Source organism: Terrapene carolina, unplaced genomic scaffold (genome assembly GCF_002925995.2).
Source record: "Terrapene carolina triunguis isolate 2854851 unplaced genomic scaffold, T_m_triunguis-2.0 Scaffold132, whole genome shotgun sequence".
Classification (NCBI taxonomy): Eukaryota; Metazoa; Chordata; order Testudines; family Emydidae; genus Terrapene; species Terrapene triunguis.
In genome coordinates, this window is record NW_020664483.1 from 4,199,040 (window position 1) to 4,224,320 (window position 25,281).

Genomic DNA, 25,281 nt, shown 5'->3' on the forward strand with positions numbered 1-25,281 from the left:
AGTAGAATGTTTGGGGTGGTGGTCAGCAGCCACGCCAGGCAGGGCTCGGGGAGGGAACGTCACTTCCACTCCCTAACTCACCACAGTGGGCCACTCAGCCTGTGGGTCAGTGTCAACATCCACTGCAGCCGTGCTGATTTCTGCTCCCAGCAGCCTCCACACCCAGTGCTAGCTCTGCCCCCAGAGACCATCACACACCTTTGCCAATCCTGAAAACCAAAGGGCTATTGTGTCTATTTTTGATTGGGCTGGGGAGGTGCAACCAAGAATTGTAACTGAGAGTGGGTGGGGGGGGGGGGACACAGCTCAAAAAGTTTGAAAACTGCTGAACTATCCTGACAGTGGGCCATTGGGTTTGAGGGAGAGAGGACTCTGGGGGTGGGCTGAGGTTTGGACTGGACGGGGGTGAGCTTTGACCCAATGCCATCAGTCTGGGCCACATTTTAGAGCAAGTGGGAAATTCATTAGCTCACAGGAAGTCTTCCCTTTGGCTCGCTAGCACAGATCTGCTGTCTGGAGACAACTCTGTGGTGGTAATCCTGTTGCACTTACAGTAAATGCTACACTGCCACAAGACTCTGACCCTTCTACAGGGAACAACGGTCCTTCGACGGGCCGGCTTGCCACTGGCACACGGGTCTGCAGGTGCCAAGAGAAGGAGTCCATGGGAAGTGGGGCTGCAAGGACAAGGGACGAGCCAGGGGGCAGTTAGCCAGCCTGTTTTCTCCACTGCAACCCCTTTCCCATGCCCCTCCCACCTAGCAATAGAGGGAAGAGCAGGATGGCCGCAAACCCCAACACCTGGGTGCTCATGACCCCGCTGGGCGAGCTCTGGCAGCTGCAGTTCTCGGGCGGGCCGTTAGGGGGCAGCGCAGAGCAAGCGCTAGAAAGAGTACCCGGGGGAGAGGAGGGAATGGGACGCGCTGCATTCTGGGAGTTGTAGTCTCCGTGGGGGGGGGGACGCGCGTTGCATGCTGGGCGGCGTAGTCCCAAGGTGAGGGGAGCTGTGCGATATGGGACACCCAGTCCCGTGAGCGCCTCCTCCCCGGACTCCCAGAGCGTCGCGGATGTTCCGTCGGGCGCGGCGCGTCCGGTGGTTCCCCCCGGGTCAGCGCTAAGAGGAACCGGCGACGACTCACCTGGGAGGCGGCGGTTCCGCTGCAGCCGTTGGGAGACGCGCGGCCGCCGTTACTGTGGCAACAACCCGGGCGACGCTGCGCGGGGTGAGAGGTGAAGGGTCAGGGCGGGGTCGACGGAGCTCGGGCTCACAGCGGCGGCAACATGGCGTCTACGGCGGCTGGGAAGCAGCGAATCCCCAAAGTGGCGAAGGTGCGGGGGGTGGTGGTGGTCGGCGCTGGGCGGGGGGAATAACCCGGTGTGACCCAGCCCCGGGGGGCGACCCGGCGGTGGTGGGGGCGGGGGAGTAGGATCGCGGTGCCCAGGGAAAGGAGACGGGGGTGCCTGGAGGGGGAGGCAGAGTGGAGGGAACGGCGGGAGGGAGTGAAAGACACAGGGTGTCTGTGGGAGGGGAATGGGGGAGAAGGGGCAAAGCGGGGGGGGTGGAGGGAATTGGGGGACCTGTGATTAGGGGGCGGGGGCCTCGGGGGTGCCGGGGAATTGGGGGGACCTGTAACCGGAGGATGGGGAGCTCAGGGGTCCGGGGAATTGGGGTGACCGGGGGGTGAGGGGCTCGGGGGTGCTGGGGAATTGGGGTGACCGGGGGGTGAGGGGCTCAGGGGTGCTGGGGAATTGGAGGGACCTGTAACCGGGGGGTGTGGGGCTCAGGGGTGCCAGGGGGATCTGTAACCGGGGGGTGAGGGGCTCAGGGATGCTGGGGAATTGGGGGGACCTGTGACTGGGGAGTGGGGGGCTCAGGGGTGCTGGGGAATTGGGGGACCTGTGACTGGGGTGGGGGGGGCTCAGGGGTGCCGGGGGACCTGTGACTGGGGTGGGGGGGCTCAGGGGTGCTGGGGAATTGGGGGGACCTGTAACCGGGGGGGGGGGGGGTGAGGGGGGCCGGGGGGACCTGTGGACGGGGGGTGCCGAGTTGGACCAGGGAGGGGGATGAGGGAGAGAGGGCAATGGGGAAAGTGGGTGTGGTGGGGTCGCTGGTGCGAGACCTGCTGGAAATACTGTAGCTTTTGCATAGTGCTCTGCTGCTAGCTGTCTGTAACATAGAGCATGAGCCCAGCTACCAGTGGGGGCTTCATTTTAGAAACAGCCTCACTCACTTCTTTTTTTTTTTTTTTTTTGGTACAACAATGGTTCTCATGATTCTTGCTTAAAAACGAACTTTTATCTGATCAAACACACATACTGGTGGACCATTATGGGATACATGCTGGGGGATGTTAGTACTAAATAAGGGACATTTCTTAGAATGGTGGAGCATCCTTGTTTTATGGAGGAAAAATATGTTATGCTTCCCCATTTTCCTCATCCCATGGTTCCAAAGCAGTTGGAAACTTCTGCTAAAATGACCAGCAGTTAAATGATTAGCAATTGTAGCTATTTAAAATACAAAAGGTCAGTTTCTCCATCTCAGACCTACTGGGGGGCAAAATTCAGCCCCCCTGCACTGACTTACACCAGGATCTGAATGTGGCCCATTGTTGTGCATGTCCCTTTGGGAATGACATGTCCCCTTGGGAAAGTTTTCTCAACAACTAAAGGCCAAAAACATGGTTTTCAAATAAAATCTTAAATATTAAGGAAACAGATGAGACCACCAGAAAAGTCCTGGTATGGAGTTAACACAAAGCACTACTTCTGTTCAACCCACTTACAGTGTTTCTTTTAAAAAAACGACAGTTTCAAAGCCATTTTTAGTTTAAAGAATGTGAAAATAACCCAACAGTGGGGGGGGGGGAAGTTATCCCAGCTATTTACTCTTGGAAAAATGGCACCTGTGAACCACTGATGTGGCTACAGCACTAGTAGCAATGCGGGAGACTGAAGTGTACAGAGGGAGGGTATTTTAACTGTCATCAAAATCCCCATGTTTTAATGGGGAGATTGTCTTGTGGATCATTTCCACTCCCATTCCCTATCCTATCACCTCCCTGTGGCAACTACAGCACCTGTTAACATAGAAAAGTAAAATTAGGAAAGTATCAGATGTATTTTTTAAGGTATATTTTAATCACGCTTAGTATCTGTTAGTGAAGAGAAGGAGCCAGCACTGTATGAGCAGCTAACCCTCTCAGTTTGATGGGTTGTATGACACCATGGTTAAAAACACCTGAGCCTTATCTACGCTACAGCTGCCAATGTTGCTACCATTGGTGGAGAATTGTGCCCATCTTACTGCTCCAGGCATTGAGACCTGGCATGTGGGGTTGCAAAGCTGTTCAGGTTTCTTCCTCCCCCCCCCCCATTGGTCAGGTGGGCTGAACCAGAACAGCACTGCAACCCAGTGCACCAGATCACAATGCCACTCACTGACGTTTGCGCCCCGCCCCCGGTCATGACAGAGCATCCAGGGTGGTCAAACCTGAATAGGGCTGTGACCCGGTGCTCCTGCCAGGCTCAGCCATAGGAGCTGCTGCTGCAGGGTGAGTCATGGACACAGAAGCAAGCCACAGGCAAAGCGGAAAATCATGCTATCTGTGACTTTCCCCCCTCATGGTGACAAACCTAATCCTGGAGTACTGACTGGTGAAATAAGATTCTGAATCTCTGCGTCTATGGTCATTATTTTGACTAAATACAGATATAGGCAATGACCATACACTGAGTTAAATCATGGCAGACACTTCACCTCCTTGGTGCCCCATTGACATTGCTGGTGTGCCAAAGCCTGCATACTGCCCCATTGACTGCAGTAGAGCTCTGTGTATGCACAGAGGCTACCGCTATGAAGCTCTGGGCCAGTTAATTTCCTGCTAGTGCAAATTCATCCACATTAATTTTTTTAAAAATACTTGTAATTCATAAGTAACAAAAATGGAATCCTCCAATAATTATTGCTAGGTATAGCATTGCTGCCATAATAACAACAACATATAATCAGTTATTACTAAGGGCTTGATCCTGGACTCAGTCCCCACATGGGTGTCTTCTACACCCACGTGGAGCCCCATTGACCCAAACAGACCATTCTTTGCAAGCCAATCATCTGACTTTCAGAAGGCTGACCAGAATTGTGAGGGTCTAAAACTCTGGTCCTGCAAACATGTGCTTTAGGGCTGACCAGAAAGCAAGAATTCCATTTCATGAAAAAAATTCAGCGTTTCAATATCTGGATGAAACCCTGACCATCCAAAAGTGAGTGAGTGTGAGCAAGAGCAAGTAGCCAGTGGGTAGGGCACTCACCTGGGATGTGGGAGGACCCAGGTTCAGGTCCCTGCTCTGCCTGATTTGGTGCTTTATCTACTACACTGTAGAGCAGTGGTATTCAATTAAAATTTCTGGTGGACTAAATAAGTCAATGTCCAAATCTTGCCAGGTCAAAGGGCTCTTCAGGTGTTTGCTCTGTAGTAAGCCTGCTACTGGCCACGGGTCGCAACCTTTAAAGAGTGGTGTGACAGATATTATTTATTAATCTCAAAGTAAAAGGCTAAGCATGCCAGTGGACAGGAGTACAACATAATCTTGCAAACAAATTATTATACAAATACACTGTAATGCTATTAAAACATCATACTATTAATGTTAATTCTATTACAACTATGAAATTAAAATTAGAAGTTCATTAATTTCCTGTGAGTTTAACTTCTAATTTCCCTTTCTTACTGCTTGAAATATTGACACTCTTGCACTGTCCCCCCCCGCACACCTTCCCAAAAAAGTACTGTGCAGTCAGTTTAACTAATGAAAGTACGTCAGTTACTACTAACAGGGCTACCCCTCTGATACTTGATCATTTTATGTTGCATAAGCATTTGATTAAGTGCCTGATTAAAAGTGTATCACCATAAGTCAAAATGCATCAACACAGTCTAGTTCCATTGTGTTTAAATGTAAATAAAAAATTTCTAAAGTAAATACATGGCATGATGGTAAACATAGGGAAAATAAACTTTTAAGTGCATCTGCCAAGTTCCCATCAGTTCTGCCCTGTTGCCTCCCCGCATCTGCCCGGCCTAGTGGTTCTCAACCTATTTACCATTGTGGGCCGCATATGTATCTCTCTGTTTTATGTGAGCCACATCCACACAATATATATACTACCTGTATGGCCCTAAGGATGTCACATAGGCCACAGTTGTGCGCCAATTGGGCCACAGGTTGAGAACCACTGGCCCAGCCCATCCTGCTTCCAGCCTCACTTCTGCTCCTACTGGGTTCTTCACCCCCCCCATCCCAGGCCAAGGGGAGGGGGGCTGCGGTGGTATCCCTCCGCCTCCCCCTTCCAGGCAACTCCAGGGGTTCCTAATCCCCTGCTTCCCTGGCTGGGTGTTGGAGGGAGGGAGGAGCCATCCCTGGTTATAGAGGGGAGGGGGTAAAAAGGAGTGGAGCTAGCTTGAGCTGCAGGGTTCTTTCTGCACCCTTCTCCCCCACCCTTCTTGTAAGCAGGGATAGCTCCCCCCACCCCTTCCCGTGAGAATAGGTTGGGCTCCTGAGGGGCGGGGGTTTCCCGAGGCGCTCTAATTGGCTGCTTTTGAGGGTATGAAGGAACAGCTAATGCCCAGCAGTGGGCCAAACAGAAGTCCCTGGTGGCAGGATCTAGCCTGCGAGCCGCCAATTGAAGAACAATGCCATAGAGTCATTCTCTCTCACTCTGGCTCAATGGATATTTAATTATTTGTATGAAGTGGAACAGCTCCAACCGGAGATGTTGAGAAAGACCTATCTGAGAATAGCTAATACTCTGGTGGTTTGGGCAATCAGCTGGGATGTGGGCAACCCAGGTTTAGGTCCCTGCTCTGAATCAGGCAGAGCAGAAATTTGGGTGTTTTACATTCCAAGTGAGTTTCCTGATCATTGGGCTATTGGCTATTCTGGTTGAGTGGTTTTTTTCTGATTTTGACCATAAATTCCATCCGGGACCTGAAAAAACTTCCCAATGAAAGTATACGTTTCTGTGAAAAGTTCTGGCTTTGACAAATCTGCATTTTCCAACAAAAAAGTATCCTAAAAAAATTCCCATGCGGTTCTGACATGCATGTCTTTAGCTTTATGAGTGTGAATAATCCTGTTATTCAATGAAACTACTCATGTCCATAAGTGTTTTCAGGATTGGAGCTTTACTCTATATTCCAAAAAATGTTGAAACTCCTGGCTTTATACTTTTACTTTTTCCCTAACAGATGATATTCCTGTTTTTTGTAGTTGTGGTATCTCTAATCCAGTCAATATCTTATATGCCATTTTTTTCAGAGGTGTGGGGTCAGCCTGTTTGGCACCACTTCAAACTTTCTAAATCCCAGCTTTTATGAAACCTGTTATCTCAATAGAATGTTTACACCATTTTTTTGAAAAAGCAAAGAGTTTTTAAAACAAATGAATATTGCTCTTCAATTTTGAAACAGTACTGAAAATGTGAAACCAAAGTTAAACAACCAACATTGGTTTTCATTGTCCAGTGCTAAAAGTAAAGAAAGGACATAAATAGTCAAGTTGGAGTTTAAAAACTTTCATGCTTAATATCAAGGAGTTATCAGTAACACAGGTAAAAAGTAAAATTGTCTGTGGTATGATTTTTTTACTTTACAGTATTTTTTAAAAAAAGGAGGATATCATATTCCCAACTTTACATGTCATCTGATAAATATACGAAGGTTTCCAAATCTATTTTCATATTTAATTTTTTTTCCCCAAGGTAGGTGGTCACCTCGGTCCCAGATATACTTGCATGAATACACTCCTAGGACTTGTTCCAACATTTCCCATCTTTTTGCACTCCAGGCAGGGTTATAGCTTCTGAGTTTGACATTTTTATGGGGTGAAATGGACACAGTAACAAGTATTTTATAATTGGTGTTGCTGTTTCCTGTCTGTTTGCAAATTCAGTTCCGTTTATTTCTCAGCCAGTCACCAAATCCTACTCCTTTATATATTTCACATATTAAATCATTGGGTCAACTCACTTTTTGGGGGTTTTCGGTATTTTATGGGTGTAGAAAAATATAAGATTACCAAAAAAATGAAATTTTTTCTTCTTCCAAAGGTGAAAAACAAAGCGCCAGCAGAAGTACAGATCACAGCAGAACAGCTGTTAAGAGAAGCAAAGGAGAGAGAACTTGAACTTCTTCCACCACCTCCGCAACAAAAGATCACAGATGAAGAAGAGCTAAATGACTACAAGCTTCGAAAAAGGAAGGTAAGTGCACAAGTGACTTGGTGCTCCTGTACAGTACTAAGAAGCTAGCGTATTTTTAAACTTCACTGAACGTTTTCATTCATTCTTCATTAACTTCAGAGAGAAAAGAGATATTCTGTGGTTTTAAGGTAAAATCACAAATAGCTGTTTAAGGGTACTTAACCTGTTCCCTTTAAACAATTAAATGCATAATTTTTTAGAATTTGGATTTAGTAGCAAATTAACAGTATAACTTATGATTTTGTATTGGAAACTGTATGTATACTATTCATGAGTCTATTCATATGAGCTAGAATCTTGAGAGGCAGGCTATAGAAAAAGGGAAGAAGAGTAAAAATCAGCCAGAGGGAGGGAATAGGGATGTGCTGGTCGCAGCTTCCCTTAGCTCCCATTGTCCGGGAACCTGTGGACGGTCAATGTAAACAAAATGTCTCACAGCCCGCCAATGGATTACCCTGATGGGCCACGTGCCAAAGGTTGTCGGCCCCTGGTGTATAGTGTCTGAATGCTTATTGAAGCTAGTCTCCAAAGGGATGTGAATTTAGAGCCCCTGCATGAGGATTAGGGCCCTGTTGTGCTGAGGGCTATACAAAGGGCTATCTCCATTCATACCCATCTGTTAGATAAGAATGATACTGTGATGTTAGTTGGACATGGGTTGGGGGCAACCTGTAACACTGAATGTGCCATCTCTGCTGCATCAAGTTGTGGAAATGCTTCGTTATGGAACTGAAAACTTGCCTCCTGACATTTGGTCACATAAATGAGTCATAATATACTTAGTCAAGAAGAGAGAGAGTTCCTAGGCATCTCTTAGGGCCTATAAACTCTAGTAAAGTATGTACATGTTATAGATGTTTGGACCATTGGGAAGTACGAAGTGCTGGCATGTCTGATATCAGATACTTCCATCAAGTGATCAGTTTATAGCCACAAAAGAATGCATGTGGCATGTTCAAATTAATACATGGTCAGTGTTGTGTGCAAAAATTGAGCCCCATAACTTCAATTAATGTTACTATTAAAATATCTAAACATAGGGTTTTAAAAATAATTTTGAATGCTGTTATAATTGTTAGTCCATCGGTGTTACAGATGGACACAGGCTTACAGCTCTCCTATGATCTACACTGATCACAACTACAGCTACATTTCTAACTGCTCAAGTACATGACTTAGGAAACCTCTTATTCATTTTGATCTCAAAAGTTAAGCTATTGTAACATCTGTTTAAACTAATTGTAATATGTTTGGGATTTTTAGTCCAATCTATTGATATCTTGTATTTGAATTACCAGTACATCACTCTTGGTTTATAATGGGATCTTTCTGCATAGAGAAACATTTTACTTTTAAAAATAAATTATAACTTTCTTCTCAGACCTTTGAAGATAATATAAGAAAAAACAGGACTGTTATCAGTAACTGGATAAAGTACGCACAATGGGAGGAAAGCCTAAAAGAAGTACAAAGGTAATTATGAAGATGGCCATCTCACATGCCTTCAAGAATATGTGCAACTAATACCGTCAGAGTCCTTGAACTGCATCATACATGCATTTACTTCAACAATGTTGTTTGCTTTCCAGAGCTCGTTCCATCTACGAGCGTGCTTTAGACGTGGACTACAGAAATGTCACTCTCTGGCTGAAGTATGCAGAAATGGAAATGAAGAACCGCCAGGTTAACCATGCCCGCAATATCTGGGATCGAGCCATCACTACCCTCCCCAGGGTCAACCAGTTCTGGTGAGTTTCCAGATAGAGGAACTCGCTATTTCACCTCTAATACTAAAAACAATTGAACTTTCACTTAGTGAAAAAGAAAGTTGTCTGCATGTGCAAATACAGTCTTCAACATCTCTGGTGTTTCAGTTTTCTTTTTCTCAGACTCTGCAAGCTAATATAAAAAAAAAAAAAACCCCCCTTTACTGGAAAAGCCCCCCCCCCCCCCGCCCCCCCCGATTGTAATTTCACCAGGATAGGGGTTTGGCACAATGGGGCCTCTGGACAATTCTGTGATGCAAATAATGAATACCACCAAAAGAGTTACCTATAAATACTAATTTTTGTTAAGTACATTTCTAAATGGTTTTGTCAATGATAGCTCTTGTTTGCCTTTTTTTAAAGGTACAAGTATACTTACATGGAAGAGATGTTGGGGAACGTTGCTGGAGCACGTCAGGTGTTTGAACGCTGGATGGAGTGGCAACCGGAGGAACAAGCTTGGCATTCCTATATTAACTTTGAACTGAGATACAAGGAGGTGGAGAGGGCACGCACTATTTATGAGAGATATATCCTTTTTAAAACAGTGTGTCTTGCACTTACATTTAGATCCACATTTTACATTTCATCGTTATCCATCTTAAATGCCCATGAATTTGTATGTGACCTTCCTCCACTTTAGTTGTATTGTGAGCAACAAACACTGCTGATACCTAGGCGTACACGTGGATGGGAATTTTTATTTACCACAGTGAAATTCAGTTAAATGAGTATAAATGTCCCGGAAGAGCTTGTAATTTAACTGTGCCACAATAGGTGTATATTTTTGGCTTGAAAGATGCTGACAATTTAAGCACTGTAACCAACAAAACACACACAAAAACAGTAAACGTTACAAAGCACTACAGTAAAATGTGGTGGGTCACATATGAGAGAGCTTTGGAAGTTTGCATTTAAAAATTGCTATGAGGTAGAGGGTCACGTCTCTCTTAGAAGTTTGCCCCTCCTTACTGCCAGAGCTACTAAAAGTTTTTCCTCCTCATCTTATATTTCCCCCCTTTTTTTATTCACTATTTTTCCTTCCTAAAAACTTGTAGGGCCCGAGTCTGAAACCCCCTGTGTGTGGAACACCCCTTAACCTTCTTCTTCTACCTCTTGGGCATGCTCTTTGCATGGTTCATCTTTAACTATTGTTCTCACATGATCCATGGTCATGTGATCCCTGGGAAGAATGGAATTTGAAATGGAGAACTGTTACCATTTCCTTAACATTTCTATACTTGTCATTGTGCATCCTGATGTTAAGAATTGGATCAAGTACGCCCGCTTTGAAGAGAAACACAGTTACTTTGCCCATGCAAGAAAAGTATATGAGAGAGCAGTGGAGTTCTTTGGAGAAGAACATATGAATGAGCATTTGTTTGTGGCCTTTGCAAAATTTGAGGAGAACCAGAAAGAAGTAAGGACTTGCTAAAGTGTGTTGAACTAATATAAAAAGGCAGATTTCTTGTTGAATGTTGTGCTCTGTGCCATTTAGAATTCTCTTTGGCTGTAGTTTCTCGGCATCTTGATGGAGTTCATAGTACTTGTGTGCAGAATGTAGTAACAAGGAGGCTGGGTTTTTTTATATTTGCCTTTTGTTGATATCAAGGGAAACTTATTCTCTTCTTGTTAACTTAAGCAAGATACTATTGCTTGCCATCAGGAGACTTGGGCCCTGATCTGGCAAACACTTATAGAATCATAGAATATCAGGGTTGGAAGGGACCTCAGGAGGTCATCTAGTCCAACCCCCTGCTCAAAGCAGGACCAATCCCCAGACAGATTTTTACCCCAGTTCCCTAAATGGCCCCCTCAAGGATTGAGCTCACAACCCTGGATTTAGCAGGCCAATGCTCAAACCACTGAGCTATCTTCCCTCCTGAATTAATGGGATTAACTCAATGGGAATGCTCACATGGGTAAGTTTCTGCAGGGTCATGGCAAGAGCCCTGCAAATTTGCGGATATCCGCAGACCATGTTTGTGGATTGGATGCGGATACAAATTCTGTATCCGCACAGGGCTCTAATCATGGCCTAAATTTGTCTTTTTACCCAATATATGAGAAACTTGCGGGGATAAACGTGTCCCCCAGCTGGAGCATTAGTAACAATACACTAAAAACATCCTAAAAGTTAAAACGTAACTTAAAAAAAAAAATCCACCCACTTAAGAATTATCCCAAAACTTTAAACAAGAGAAGAGAGAGGGTGGGGTCCAACACAGGGAAAAATAGGACCCCAAATTATCATTTTACATTTTATATATGGTATGAGCTGGATCTTCAGCTGGTGTATCAGCATGGTGCTACACTCACCGACTCCAGCTGAGGGTCTGGCTCAGTACCTACTTTTCTGCACAGATTTGCCTACAGTACCATGCTTCCTCATGTTAACTCTGAACAATGTTTTCTAATTCTGGTATACAGCAAACACTGCCCCCTTGTAGAGCTTTTGTGACAAGCTAGGATGCTAGGGAGCCTAAAGAACCCTGTGATACACTGTCTCATTGCTCTTGGTTTAAATGTCATTGGTGGATTTATTTTTATAAAGCGTGGATTCAGTCTAAAAGTATAAACTGGAGAGAAGTTTCATTAGGAAAAACGGTACTTAGAGCCAAAGGTATATTACATTACGTCTTAGTGTACAATTTTCCCTTGTTGATTTGATATCTTTTAGATTCCTTCTGTGTGAACCCTGCTTGCCATAGAACATTTCCCCACCAAAGCATCATGTACTCGACCCTTTTATCTCCTACCACTGATCCTTGCTTTGTTTGTCAGATTTCCAGCCCCTTAGATGTTACCATGCAGGTGCTTGTTGTAGGTTATTTGTGGCGCAAGGCAGGGATTGTGGCTTATCATTACGTTGCTGTTTTTTTAACATGGTCATATCATGATTGTTGACTTATCAGCAATATGAAAAACAAGTTTTGCATGTTACTATTAATTAAAATGGTGGGAGCATCTAGAGGCCAATCTGGTTATGACCTCATTGTGCTAGGTGCTCTGCAAACAAAGTCCCAGCCCTAGAGAGTATCTTGATAGGTTTTTAAAGCTTATACAATTACTGTGCAACGAAGTAGTCCAGAGTATGTTTCTGCTGTATTCCCCATTTCATTTTCTCTCTGTAGTAACCCACTGAGGCACCTGCATCTCTGGTTTTCCTGTATATTAGGTAAAAGGCTTTTTTCTCTCTTCCTCTCCTTGGGCCTGCTCCTGTTCCCACTTAAATTAGTGGCAAAACTCCCAGTTACTTCTGTGGTGCAGGATCAGACCTTTGGTGCCTATTCTTCAATATGCCAGTGGCTTTTGATTTTGCTCCGTTCTTTGATAGCAATGCCATGCTTTGCAGTGTAGAAGGCAAGTAATATTTCAGCTTAATTGATGGTAGTAATACAATTATTCCAAGTTTTACTCCTCACAGAGCTCATGAAGGAATGCATGTTAGCCCTGTGATAAAAAAGGCAAAACATTTATATTGAAAAGTTGCTGTGTACTCAGTGAGAGAGTGAAATATCCTTTACCTTTAGCAAACTAATCTACTAGCTATGGATTACGGGGAGTGGAAGAAAGGAGATGTTTTATAAAATGTATTACAATCACTTTGATTTGTCATGTATTAATGTTTTCAGTTTGAGAGGGTGAGAGTGATCTACAAATATGCCCTGGATAGAATTCCAAAACAGGAGGCCCAAGAACTCTTCAAAAATTACACCGTCTTTGAAAAGAAGTTTGGAGACAGAAGAGGCATTGAAGACATTATTGTCAGCAAAAGGAGATTCCAGTACGAAGAGGAAGTGAAGGTAAGTGTTGATCTAGAGGCTTCCAGATGTGAAACATTCTCCAATCTCCAATGCTGAATGAGGTTCTCATGTGTCTAGTGGTATTGAGGCACTGCTTTTAAAGGGCATGTGTGGGTCATATGAAATCATTGAATTTTTAGTTTAATCGTAACTTATCTGCAAGTGATACAAGTTTATGTGGAGCTCCTCATACTGCATTTAAAACATCTAGCTGTTGGATTTAATGGGAATTGGGCTACAGGGGGTACATGTCAGTTGAGTGGGATAGATTCAGTTCCACTACATGAACTACAGAAAGTGTAACAAAAACTAGCCTAATCTTGGGTTTGTTTGGTTTTGGATTTTTTTTTTTTTTTTTTTAGAACTGCATACTGGCTTTAAATATTTAATGTGTCTCAACGATAGTTAAACCTAACAACTCTCTTTCCCTCTCATCTAGAAACGTAAACATTCTGGGTATTTATCAGCTTTGGGGTCTACGGCTTCATGATATCATGAGTGTTTTGGCCTTTAACTTGACATATTCCAAAATTACCTGCTAAGATATGAATTATTAATTTTTTCTTTATCCACCATGGTGTTGCCAAGAAACTGATGCAACAGAGGGGTTATATTTTCAGATTTTTAAGTGGAAAGATTGAGGGAAGGAATGAAATTAGTGCTTTGATTGTCTTCTCCACTTCTCTGAGTAACTAGTATCTCAGACTGGGACGCCTGCCTGACAACCCATTTAGTCAAATACAAATCAAAACCAGGATTTTGTTCCTTTGGAACATAGTTACTATATTTGCAAATTGCACTATTGCTGATAGTCAGTTATTAGATTTAAGTTCGGTTCGTATACTTGTCCACAGACATTTACAAAGCATCTTAGTTCTGTCCAACTATGTTTGGGCGATGGGGGGAAATCTGGCATGCCCACTTTCTATTAAATGTAACTGTTGAATTGCTGAAGCCATAGAATGGTGACAGTTCTTTCCCACTCTAGTTGTTCATTTTAACCCTCATGAATCTCTTTGAGTAAAAGCTGCAAAAATGCCTAAATGACTTAGACACTCGAACATTTTTACCTTTCATTAATATTTCAGTGAATACTTTAGAAAAAAGTAGATGTACAAGTTTACAGATTAAACTATAGGGAGAGGAACCTGTGTTATAATTGCATTAATGAAAGTTTCCCATCCCTTTCCGGAAGGCTAATCCCCACAATTACGATGCATGGTTTGATTACTTGCGGTTGGTTGAAAGTGATGCAGATCCTGATACCGTACGTGAAGTTTATGAAAGAGCCATTGCCAACGTTCCACCAATTCAAGAGAAGAGACATTGGAAGAGATACATATATCTCTGGATCAACTATGCATTGTATGAAGAACTGGAGGCAAAGGTAAAAACATGAGTCTCCCCTTTTTCCACATCTGGCTGTGACCTACTAAGTAAGATGCTGTCTGGTTCTAAGTTTTTCTTATTAAATAAGCAAAATCTTTGTCTCATTTAATTTGCAAAACTGAAATGGGGTTTGACTTTCTAGGCAGAGTTGTTATTTTTCTCTGCAAAATTAAACTTTCTACTTATAATAGACATTTAAATTATATGCTTATCTCTGGTAACCTGCCATGAACTGAACAGTCATTTTGTGAAAGTACCCTGTGAAGTTGCTAATGGTACATCCTTCAACATTTTCCCCAATCCGCACTGATAACCTATTGGTATAGAAAAGTAGAACCAAGCCACCTCAGGCTTAGCTAAATTACCCATGGCAGGCTGTTGTCTGAACTCACGTTTTGTGGTAGCATTTTCAAATTCAGTAAAACTACTCTTTAAAAAATGACTCTTGCAGGGAATATCTGAAATCCTTACTCTGACCTCAGACATTGAGTAAATGATTTAAGTTACTAGTGGAAATAGAACCTCCTTTTCCATGTTTATAATCAGTCATTTTGTAGTTGCTTTAAAGTTTTGTTTAATATGATTACATAGCATCATAGCTATTCTCCTACAAAAACGTTCCCACTATAAGGGTAAAAGGTCTGTAACTCTTACCATAATACTTTGGTCTAAAAAGTGATCTGTACTCTTGATCCTAACATTAAACCTTGAAGGGCCAGCTTTTTAGATTTGTGCACACAAATGGGTGGGCAAGTTGTTTGTGTATATAATTAAAAAAAAAATTAGTTTAGTTCGCATAGTTTTAAACATTTAGCCTTAAACATACTCCTCCAAAAATTCCTTAGTTTCAGAATTTAGTTTGTTAAATCTGAATTTTATTAGAGCCATGCAATAATCTTTGTATTGAATAGAATATTTAACCCAGCTTGCTTGTCCTTCCAGGATCCAGAACGAACCAGACAGGTATATCAAGCATGTGTGGAACTCATTCCCCACAAAAAGGTATGGCTTTTCTAATGGGTCTAGTGCGAAACCCTGACTGGCTCAAAACACACTATTCAAAATCCTGAAGATTACCTACCCCTGTACTGCCCAGGTCTACATGCTCCTCCCTGGTAACAAGAGATCAATTGGACTGTTCCCTTCTCAGTCAGCAGGGGATGCAGGGCTCATAGACCCACAGAAGTGTTTTGCGCACAGAATCACCAGCATAGACATGTAGTCTTTGTTCTGGAATATGAGTCAGAGGGTTACTCTGGATTTTGATTAGGTTCCTTTCCAGCATCGTGTTAGATATAAAAACACTGCTTTCTCCTTCTCTGCATTTTGTTTTTGCTTCTTATTAAGTTGATTCTAGTCCCTTATTTAAAAAAGAAATATTTTAATCAGTAAATAGTGCCTATGTGGGCATAATAGAAATCTGGTAGACGTTTATGGTATGTGAGTAACAGCAGGCCAAATGTGCTACTTGTATTTCCTAATATAGGAATTGTACTCGTTGGGGTATTTTTCACTTCTTTTCTCAGAACATTAAATTTACACATTATTTTACCTTGTTACAGTGCTCAAAGAACAGTCTAGCATATTAATGACTTGCTTAATATTATCCCCATATAAGCCCAGTTTCCTTGTTTAATGGAAAAAAACATTTTTAAAGCTGCTACGGGTGAATTAGAGAGAAGATGCTATTCTGCTTCACAAAATGGAAACTTGTGACGTAGTGAAAATGTGGATGTACATTTTGTTTTGCTTTTAATTTAAAAAAGTTTAATGTTACAGTTAAAGAATCTTCCCTATATTAGCCTGGTCCATTTGGACTCAAGTCTTTACATTTTTGATTTTCTTTTTTCCTAGTATAGATAGTACTAACTTGATTTGTTTTGTTAGAAGAAATTAATTTTAATTTGTGTGTATATTGCTGTTGGAAACAGTTGCATGTCATATTTCCTTTTCCCTTGTGGCATTGTCCTGATCTATGCAGTCTATTGAGTTCTGCAAGACATCTCTCAAAAGCCTTAATTTGCAAAGTATAGCTTTGTTTCTTCCTGTGGGAGAACAGTTTCTGCCAGTCACTGTCACGGGTTCACTCACTAGCACAGCACCCCCTGCTGGCCATCACAGGGATTAGCTCTGCTACCCAGTGCGCCCTCGCCTGTGGTGCCCTGCCCATTGTCATCACCACCTGCTGACTGGCTTTAGTCCAAGTACTGCAGCATCCGCTTCATGACTCGGCCCTCTGGCCATGTCACCATCCTCATTTTTTTCCCCCCTTCTGGGGGTGGTATCTCAGTTCTATAGTCTAGCCACTTCCCCAGTGGCGACTGGGGGTGGACCCAGGCCTGCCCACTACTCTGTGTCCCAGCCCTCTTATTCCTCTCACTGCTGCTATGTCTCCCTGAGCCACTTCCCCATGGCCCCAGTACCTTCTTCAGGGCATTCGGCTGCTCGGTCCTGGAAGCCAGCAAGGAGCTCCTCTTGCTCCATGGATTCTGCCAGCAGTTGCTCTGTCCATGGTGCTGCAAGTATCTCAGCCTGTTAAAGATGCAGTGTTCACTCCTTGTGCTCCCAGCACCAACCGAACCTGCCCTGCAGCTCCCTTTTATGTGAGCCCGCTGGGCCCTGATTGGCTGCCCCGTACAACTTCCCTCTAATTGGCTGCTTCCTGCACAGCCTCCCTAGGGCTCTATTAACCTCTTCTCTGCCAGTGTGGGGTGAATGCCCTATCATAGTCATGATAAATTGTTTTGGATTGTGTAACATTCACCTGTTCATCAGAATAATATTGTTAATTCAAATAAGACTATCCATGCAGTTACAGTAATATTACTTGACTCTACACAGTCAGTAAAAAACTGAAATAATTTCTGGAACTACATAAGTAGCATTATTTGCTAAGAATCCATCTAAGCCAAATGTGTCTTGATTTTTTTTTCTTCCAGTTTACATTTGCCAAAATGTGGCTGTTGTATGCTCAGTTTGAAATAAGACAGAAAAATCTTCCATTTGCCAGAAGAGCTTTGGTAAGTAAAGGAAGACAAGAGGGTAATTACTGAATTGTCTTTTAGAAAATTAAGAATTTTAGGTTTAACAGAGTTGAAAGAACTTTGAAAAGTCTCTTCTTTACAACTCAGCTAAGCAAATCAAAATGTCTACGTGTATTTGAGACCTGCGTGTGTCCCATATATGCTGTTGTGTGTATTTTAAAGGCAGGCATGGCTTTGTTTAGAGGCTTGGATAATAGCTGGAAGTAATGGAGCTCCACTTGTTTCAGCTGGAAAGCATTCAGCTGAGAAGCCAGAGAATCAGCTTTCTGTGCTTCTAGAATATTAATTGGTATATGAATTGAAAACATTTAAAAACCACCCTTGCTCTGTGAGAACTCTGAGCATCCAGGTAATAGGACTTGTTTCCTGGGAATTTTGAGTGCAACATCCAGACTAATAGCTAAAGCAATACTAGGGACTTTGGACAGTCTCTTAAGAAACTGCATCAAGCCCTTGTGCCGAATTTAGTAACACGGTAGTGCCTCTCCAAAGCTGGAGTTGGCTTTGACAGAAGCCCCTTTTAAATGAAAATCTTTCCCTTTCCCTCCACTCTTAGTTTTCCAGTAGTCTTGGTTAAAAACTGAGGCATTTTACTTGTGACCAAGGAAAAGCTAGTCTAGTAATGACTGACTCACTCTTCTTGCTGTGAGGAGACATCTGTTTCTTTGCAGATAAAACAGATCAGGTTTGTTGTGTTTTACGGTGGCAGAGCAGGGCTTGGGAGTAAATATGAATGTCTTCTCTGGCTGAGAGTGCGCTGCTTGATCACTGAAATGCTGGAGGAGCTTTGCCTACTGAGTTGGACTCTTGCCCTTGGCTGGTAAAATGAAGCAGAGGGTTAAGTCCATTGTGAAGTTGTTAATGTCTCCCTGCAGGAGGACAGTCTGCCATCTGTCCTTCTGTGCTGCTGCTAGGGCTTTTCTCAAGATGCCATCTCTTCACATTGGCACTCTCACCAATTATCACTGTCTCTAACCTTCCCATTTGGGGGTAGGTGACTTAGTAGGTTCTAAAGAGGTAGGTGTGATCCCATTTAGAAATCTTAGATTTCCTTGATCCTTTCAAAGACCTGTTTTTGATTTGGGTATGTTAGGGCAACTGTGCTTGTTTCCTCGATTGAAGATTTCTTACTAGCTCAACTTGGGTAGTACTGGCTACCAGGTTTTGTTGATATAGCTCTAGTCCCTGTCTGGCCCTGACGTTGTTGCTGGTATGCAGTTCCATTCTTTGTTCACAATGAGATCCCAAAAGGACATAATCACTCTTCTGTCCAGAGCTTTTCTAGGAGGTATTGCGAGGTTCTGCGCTCGCGCTCTCTCTCTCTCACACACACCCACACACCCATATGTGAGGCTCCTGCTTTTGAGCTGTCCTCAGTATGCAGATAACACACTGTTCTGCCTCATTTTCATTGGACCATATGGTGTGGGGTCTTTGCTTTCCCAGTATTTGTGAGAGATTAGGACTTGGATGACAGCAAATTGGAGCTTAATCTGGATAAAACAAAGGTAATTGTAAGAGAAATGGAGGAAAGAAGTGGGTGGGTGTAGCATGGGTAGTCGTGTTGGAACTGATGACTTGATTGGTAATGCATGTGAATTGAATGCTAATGCTAGCTTGACTTATGGCTTCCTTGATTTGTAGTGAGTACAGTGATAGGGTGTGACTCTCGTACATTTTCTAAGTGTAAGGAAGGTTTTGTGGGGGACTATATTGAGGGGAGTGTGTGGACTTTTTAAATCAAAGTCAGTTACTTTAGTGCATGGGCAGAGATTTAGGTACTGGGCGCATTTTATAAATATTTGAATATTTTTGCCTTCATTGCCTCAGAAGTGATTGGGGAGGGGCGTGAGTTCTGTTGTTCCAGTATAACAGTCCAATAATGCAGAAGATACATGGCTTGTCCTTTCTTCCCTGTCCTCAAGCACTCCTATCTGAACCTGTTTAATCTGAGAGGTTCTCAAACTATGAATCACAGAATGCTACCTCTTGGGTTGCCATCATGGCTTGGCACGTGGTGGTGGTGGTTCTACTTGTTTTCAGCTCCTAAAGTGAATTAAAAGGAGCTAAAATACATTCAGTACGTTTCTAAGCTTACTTGTCCTAGTAGTTATTACTATAGGCACCCGATGGTTGTTGTGCAAGTGTGAGTAGGAGGGGAGGTGGTCCCTGAGACCACATTTCTTAAGATGTTGTTCACACTATGAATATATTTATGGACCCCTTACCTGGAGGAGCAGAGGCTGGAGCCATCCTTTGTCGGTGTGGTGACAGTCTTGAGACTCAGAAGATGAAGCGCTCATTTGCATAAGCTCAGTTTTGAGTGATGATGTCTCGTGGAGAAACATTATACACATGAACACTGTCTGCAACAAGTTGTACTTTTTCTGTTTTCAGAGCACTAATTAGATACTTTATGCACATGTTAGTTTTGTAATGATCTGGCTGAATCAGTACTAGTTAGATTTCTCACTAGTCCTGAGTGGAGTAGTCAACAGAAAGAGTAGTGAAACAGAGATTACTTTAAACGCTACTACTGAACAGTAAGTGGACATCGAAAAAAGCACTTCTTCATAGAGATGGCATAAGTAGTTACTGTTTTTTCATTTTATAGGGAACGTCCATAGGAAAATGCCCAAAGAACAAACTATTTAAAGGCTACATTGAACTGGAGCTACAACTGCGGGAGTTCGATCGCTGCCGGAAACTGTATGAAAAATTCCTAGAGTTTACACCTGAAAACTGCACGTCATGGATTAAATTTGCTGAGTTAGAAACCATTCTTGGTGATACTGACAGAGCCCGGGCAATATATGAATTGGCTATTGGTCAACCTCGGTTAGACATGCCAGAGGTAAGGGGGTAAATGAAGAACTCTGAAGTACTACTCCTCAACACACTGCATGGTTGGGGGCGGGGGGGAATCAACTAACCTGCTAATACAGCAGTGGGCAAACTTTTTGGCCCAAGGGCCACATCTGGGAATAGAAATTGTATGGCAGGCCATGAATGCTCACGAAATTGGGGTTGGAGTGTGGGACAAGGACAAGGTGAAGGCTCTGGCTGGGGGTGCGGGCTCCGGGATGGGGCCAGAAATGAGTTCAGGGTGCGGGAGGGGTCTCTGGGCTGGGGCAGGGAGGGTGGGGCACAGGGGTCAGGGCTCTGGCTGGGAATGAGGCGTTTGGGGTGTAGGAGGGTGCTCCGGGCTGGGACTGAGGGGTTCAGATGGTGGGAGGGGGATCAAGGCTGGGGCAGGAGGTTGCGGCACGGAGGGGTGGCTCAGGGGTGCAGGCTCCGGGCAGCGCTTACCTCAAGTGGTTTCTGGAAGCAGCGGCATGTTCCCCCTCCGGCTCCTCCGCAGAAGCATGGCCAGGCATTCTGCTGCATGCTGCCCCAGCCACAGGCGCTGCCCCTGCAGTCCGCCATTCCCGACCAATGGGAGCTGCGTGGGTGGCGCTTGGGGCAGGGACAGCATGTAGAGCAGAGCCCCCCGGCTGCTCCTATGCATAGGAGCTGGGGGAGAGGGGGAGAAGAACACATGCCGCTGCTTCCAGGAGATGCACGGAGCAGGCCCTGACCCCACTCCCCAGCTTGAGTTCGAGGGCCGGGACCCACCCCTGTGCTAATAGGAACATAGGACTTGTCATGGTATATCAGACCAGTGGTCCATTTAATCGAGCTCAGCTACATCTTCAGCAGGTGGTATACAAGTCCACAATAAACAAGTGTGGTGTAACATGCCTCGGGGAATAATTTTCTAATCCTAAGTAGTTAGTGATTGGTTTGTGTCTGTAGCATGAGGGCTGACACTGTTTATATCTTATCCTAGCTAGTATAATTGGGTATTCTGTATGTATCTAATTCTTTTCTGAATTCTTTGCCTCAATATTTCATGGCCATGCGTTCCAGTTTAAAAAAAAAAATAATTATTGCCTCAGTATTAGATAGGAGGTTGCTAGAGTCAGGGTTGCGTAATATCAAATTTGCACACTCTCTCTCTATATATATCTATATATTAAAATGGTGCAATACATATGTTTGTAAAATAGCTCACACTTCTGTTCTTACTAGTTTAGATATTTTGGACACTACAGCATACCTGTCTGCTTCTGTTGCTTGCACATAATGTCTTTTCTGAGGCTGCACTCCAGTGTTTTGTAGTTTCCTCCTTATATTGCTGGTCAGTCTTCTAGGGTGTCTTCAAATAATTTGTTACTTATAGGATGTGTCTGTTCAGTTCGCCATATTCTCTACTCATGGCCTAAGCTATCATTTACAAGCTAATTACACCTCTACCTTGATATAACGCTGTCCTCGGGAGCCAAAAAATCTTACCGCATTATAGGTGAAACCGAGTTATATTGAACTTGCTTTGATCCACCGGAGTGCACAGCCCCGTCCCCCCCCGGAGCGCTGCTTTACCGCCTTATATCCAAATTCGTGTTATATCAGGTGACGTTATAACAGGCTAGAGGTGTATATACAACTACATCCCTCCCTCTTTTCATACCTAGAATGTTGTGTGTCTCCAGTTTCAATTGCCTCAAGTTACAAGTACTGCAATGGCAAATTAATGTCTCCCCCACTTATTTCTACAGCTCACCTTTCACTCTGGACAATGCTCCTATTATTGAGATGGTGTCTGTCGAGCAACTTATTATCCACTACGTTTCCCATAATATTAAATGTTCCATATAAGTGTAAGCAGCTCACAAATCCACAAGTTTTGCCTTAGAGCCGAAATCCTGACACCCCCCTCCACACACACACACTTGTGATCTTGTGCTTCAGTGTCTGAAATATCAAGGGTGGTCTTCCAGCATCCTCTTTTCAATCAGTCCAAAAGCAAGCAGAGTATCAAACGGTTTCTTTTGCCTCATTGTTCACGTTTTTCTGACTCTCTGCCTCTTAAATCCCTTTTCAGCCTCTTTCCTCCATCTAAATTCTAATGATTTGATGTCATCTCTTTCTCTTGGAACCCCAATGTTTCATTCAGCCTAGAACCAGTTATTCACTCACTTGTTTGTGATAGTGGTTTCTGTCCTTTGTCCTGTTACCCTTACCTAGAGCTATAGATTAGAGGTGATATTATGTGTGACAGTAATACCTAGTACTGCCTTAATGTTTAAAATTATTTGGCTACCTTTCTGTTCGGTAACCTCTATACCTAACTTCTTAAGGCTTGTATTATGAAGTGCATTGAACAATCATAACCTCAATAGTTTTGAACGTACTGATCCATTCTCTCTCAGGTTCTTTGGAAATCCTACATTGACTTTGAAATTGAGCAAGAAGAGTATGAGAAAACAAGAAACCTTTACCGCAGATTGCTTCAGCGGACACAGCATGTCAAGGTAATGTCTGTGTACTCACAACTGATCATATGCAAGAACGGCCATTCTGGGGCAGACTAAAGGTCCAGCTAGCCCAGTATCCTGTCTTCCGACAGTGGCCAATGCCAGGTGCTCCCGAGGGAATGAACAGAACAAGTGATCCATTCCTTGTCGCCCATTCCCAGCTTCTGGCAAACAGGGGTTAGAGAGACAATCCCTGCCCATCCTGGCTAATAGCCACTGATGGACCTAAACTCCCTAAATTTAGCTAGTTCTTTTTTTGAACAACCGTTATAGTCTTGACCTTCACAACATCCTCTAGCAAGGAGTTCCACAGGTTGACTGTGTTGTGTGAAAAAATATTCCCTTTTGTTTGTTTTAAACCTGCTGCGTATTAATTTCATTTGGTGACCCCTAGTTCTTGTGTTAGGAGGCGGAGTAAATAACACTTCCTTATTTACTTTCTTCAAACCAGTCATGATTTTATAGACCTCTGTCCTATCCCCCCCCAGTCATCTCTTTTCCAAGATGAAAAGTCCCAATCTTATTAATCTCCTCAGATGGCAGCCATTCCATACCCATAATCATTTTTGTTGCCCTTTTCTGAACCTTTTCCAATTCATCTTTTTTGAGATGTGGCAACCACATCTGCATGCTGTATTCAAGATGGGGGCGTACCATGGATTTATACAGAGGCAATATATTTTCTGTCTTATTATCTGTCACTTTCTTAATGATTCCCAACATTCTATGTGCCAGAGTCAGAATCCTACATTAGGGGAAGGAATCTCGGCTACTTCAGTGGTATAGCATTGTAAAATTAACTATCAACATTATTCTGTGGGGACCTTCATGACTCGGCATTGGGAAAATGTTAGTATTGCTAAATGACATGTTTAGAGATAAGAGATGTCTTTGATCCTTTTTTAATAGAAAGATATACTCTGCAGAATCCCTGGGTTACTAGGACTTAGAGGCAGCTTTACTTCTCATGCCAGGTTTCCTACGCTTCCCACAGTTGGAAAATTATCTTGACAACCCCACAATGGCTATAAAATTAATTTTAAAAAAGAGAAAAAGATAAATCAGTTCCACAGAAGCATGTCTGTTCTTCTGAGCACCCATGGTCTCTTAAAAAAAAAAAAAAACTGCTCTCAAAAAATTGCAGACGCTTTGACAGACGACCAGCCTTAGCACTGATTTAGTTCTATGATTTCACTAAATTCAGCCAGGTTTATTATGACCAAAAATAATTGCCACCAGCTGGTTAAGTGGCTTACAGAAAATGACTTGGGAGTGTTAATCCAGTTTCTTATGGTCAGGCTACAAAAACTGGCAGAAAATTGAGTAGAAAGACCAAAGATGGACTGAACCAACACACTAGTCTTACCCCTCTTATACTTAAGAGGGGTGTCTAAGATCGGGTTTGATGCAAGATTTCTGCAAAGACAACTTTCAGCCTTGTTGAAATCACTTCCCTCTTAAGAAAGAAAAACAATGGTACTCTGCTATAAAACCAGAATATTCTTAATACTAAAATGGGGCTGTAACCAAATCTTACTCTGACATGAGTTTTGTCTAGCTGGTGTTTATAAAGCTTGAAAAAGTGCTGAAACTAACATAGATGGTTTCCACCTTGGCCACACCCTGCTGGTTTTTATTTGAATGCCATTTTCACAATGAAATTTCTATTAGCCTTTGCTCTGCTTTTCCTCTAGGTATGGATCAGTTTTGCTCAGTTTGAACTTTCTGCGGGAACAGAGGAGAGCTTGCTAAGATGCAGACAGGTATACGAAGAGGCTAATAAAACAATGCGAAACTGCGAAGAGAAGGAGGAGAGACTCATGCTTCTGGAATCCTGGAGAAACTTTGAAGAGGAGTTTGGAACAGATTGCAATAAAGAGAGAGTAGATAAACTTATGCCAGATAAAGTCAAGAAGAGAAGAAAATTAAAGGCTGAAGATGGGGTAAGAGTAAAGGCTGGGAAAATAAAATGCCACCTACAATCACAGGCAGTTGTTTGTGTACAATACATTATTATAATGCATCTATGAGACTAAACTTTAATTTAGTTGAACTATACGCATGGTGTTATTTCTGAGAATAAAGGCTAAGTGTATTCAAATCTCTCTTCTGTATGCATTCTCCCTTTTAGTTACATGTAAGAGAGGCAGCACCATTAATGGGCAGTGGACTCCATGCCCTACTGATTCCTTAGTTTTAGCAGTCCTCGAATGAATGAAGAATAAAAACCTCAGTTCTGGTTTAGTCCTTAGCTCTTATTGCCATGCTTGTTAGAGAGGAGGATTCGGAGTACTCCAGGAACTTAATGTTCTTACTGTGAAAACATGTGTTCAGACTAAATAAACTAACCTATGGCTTGTACTTTTCTTTTTCTAGTCCGACGCTGGCTGGGAGGAATATTATGATTATATCTTTCCAGAAGATGCTGCCAACCAGCCCAACCTCAAATTGCTTGCTATGGCTAAACTTTGGAAGAAACAGCAACAAGAAAATGAGGCTGAAGAGATGGATCCAGACAAGGACATTGATGAGAGCGAATCCTAGCGCTGCATTTCTCCTCCTCTGCCCCCCTGTGCATTTGATTTTTGTACAGTATTTCATCTGCGATTGACTGAATAAATGTATTTGAGTAGCTTTTTAATACTAAGTTGTTGG

At 43.2% G+C, this 25,281-nt stretch overlaps 1 protein-coding gene across 1 annotated transcript; it reads left to right on the forward strand.

Moving 5' to 3' along the window:
* The first annotated feature begins 1,251 nt into the window (after positions 1 to 1,251).
* CRNKL1 (crooked neck pre-mRNA splicing factor 1) lies at positions 1,252 to 25,267 on the forward strand. The gene is made up of 14 exons (XM_026653200.1): positions 1,252 to 1,329; positions 7,112 to 7,264; positions 8,646 to 8,737; positions 8,854 to 9,012; positions 9,394 to 9,560; positions 10,272 to 10,450; positions 12,666 to 12,836; positions 14,032 to 14,223; positions 15,168 to 15,227; positions 17,165 to 17,245; positions 19,884 to 20,123; positions 22,522 to 22,623; positions 24,321 to 24,569; positions 25,003 to 25,267. Exons 1-14 carry the CDS (start codon positions 1,282 to 1,284, stop codon positions 25,168 to 25,170), a joined length of 2,061 nt encoding a protein of 686 aa, XP_026508985.1. The 5' UTR covers positions 1,252 to 1,281; the 3' UTR covers positions 25,171 to 25,267.
* The last annotated feature ends 14 nt before the right edge of the window (positions 25,268 to 25,281 follow it).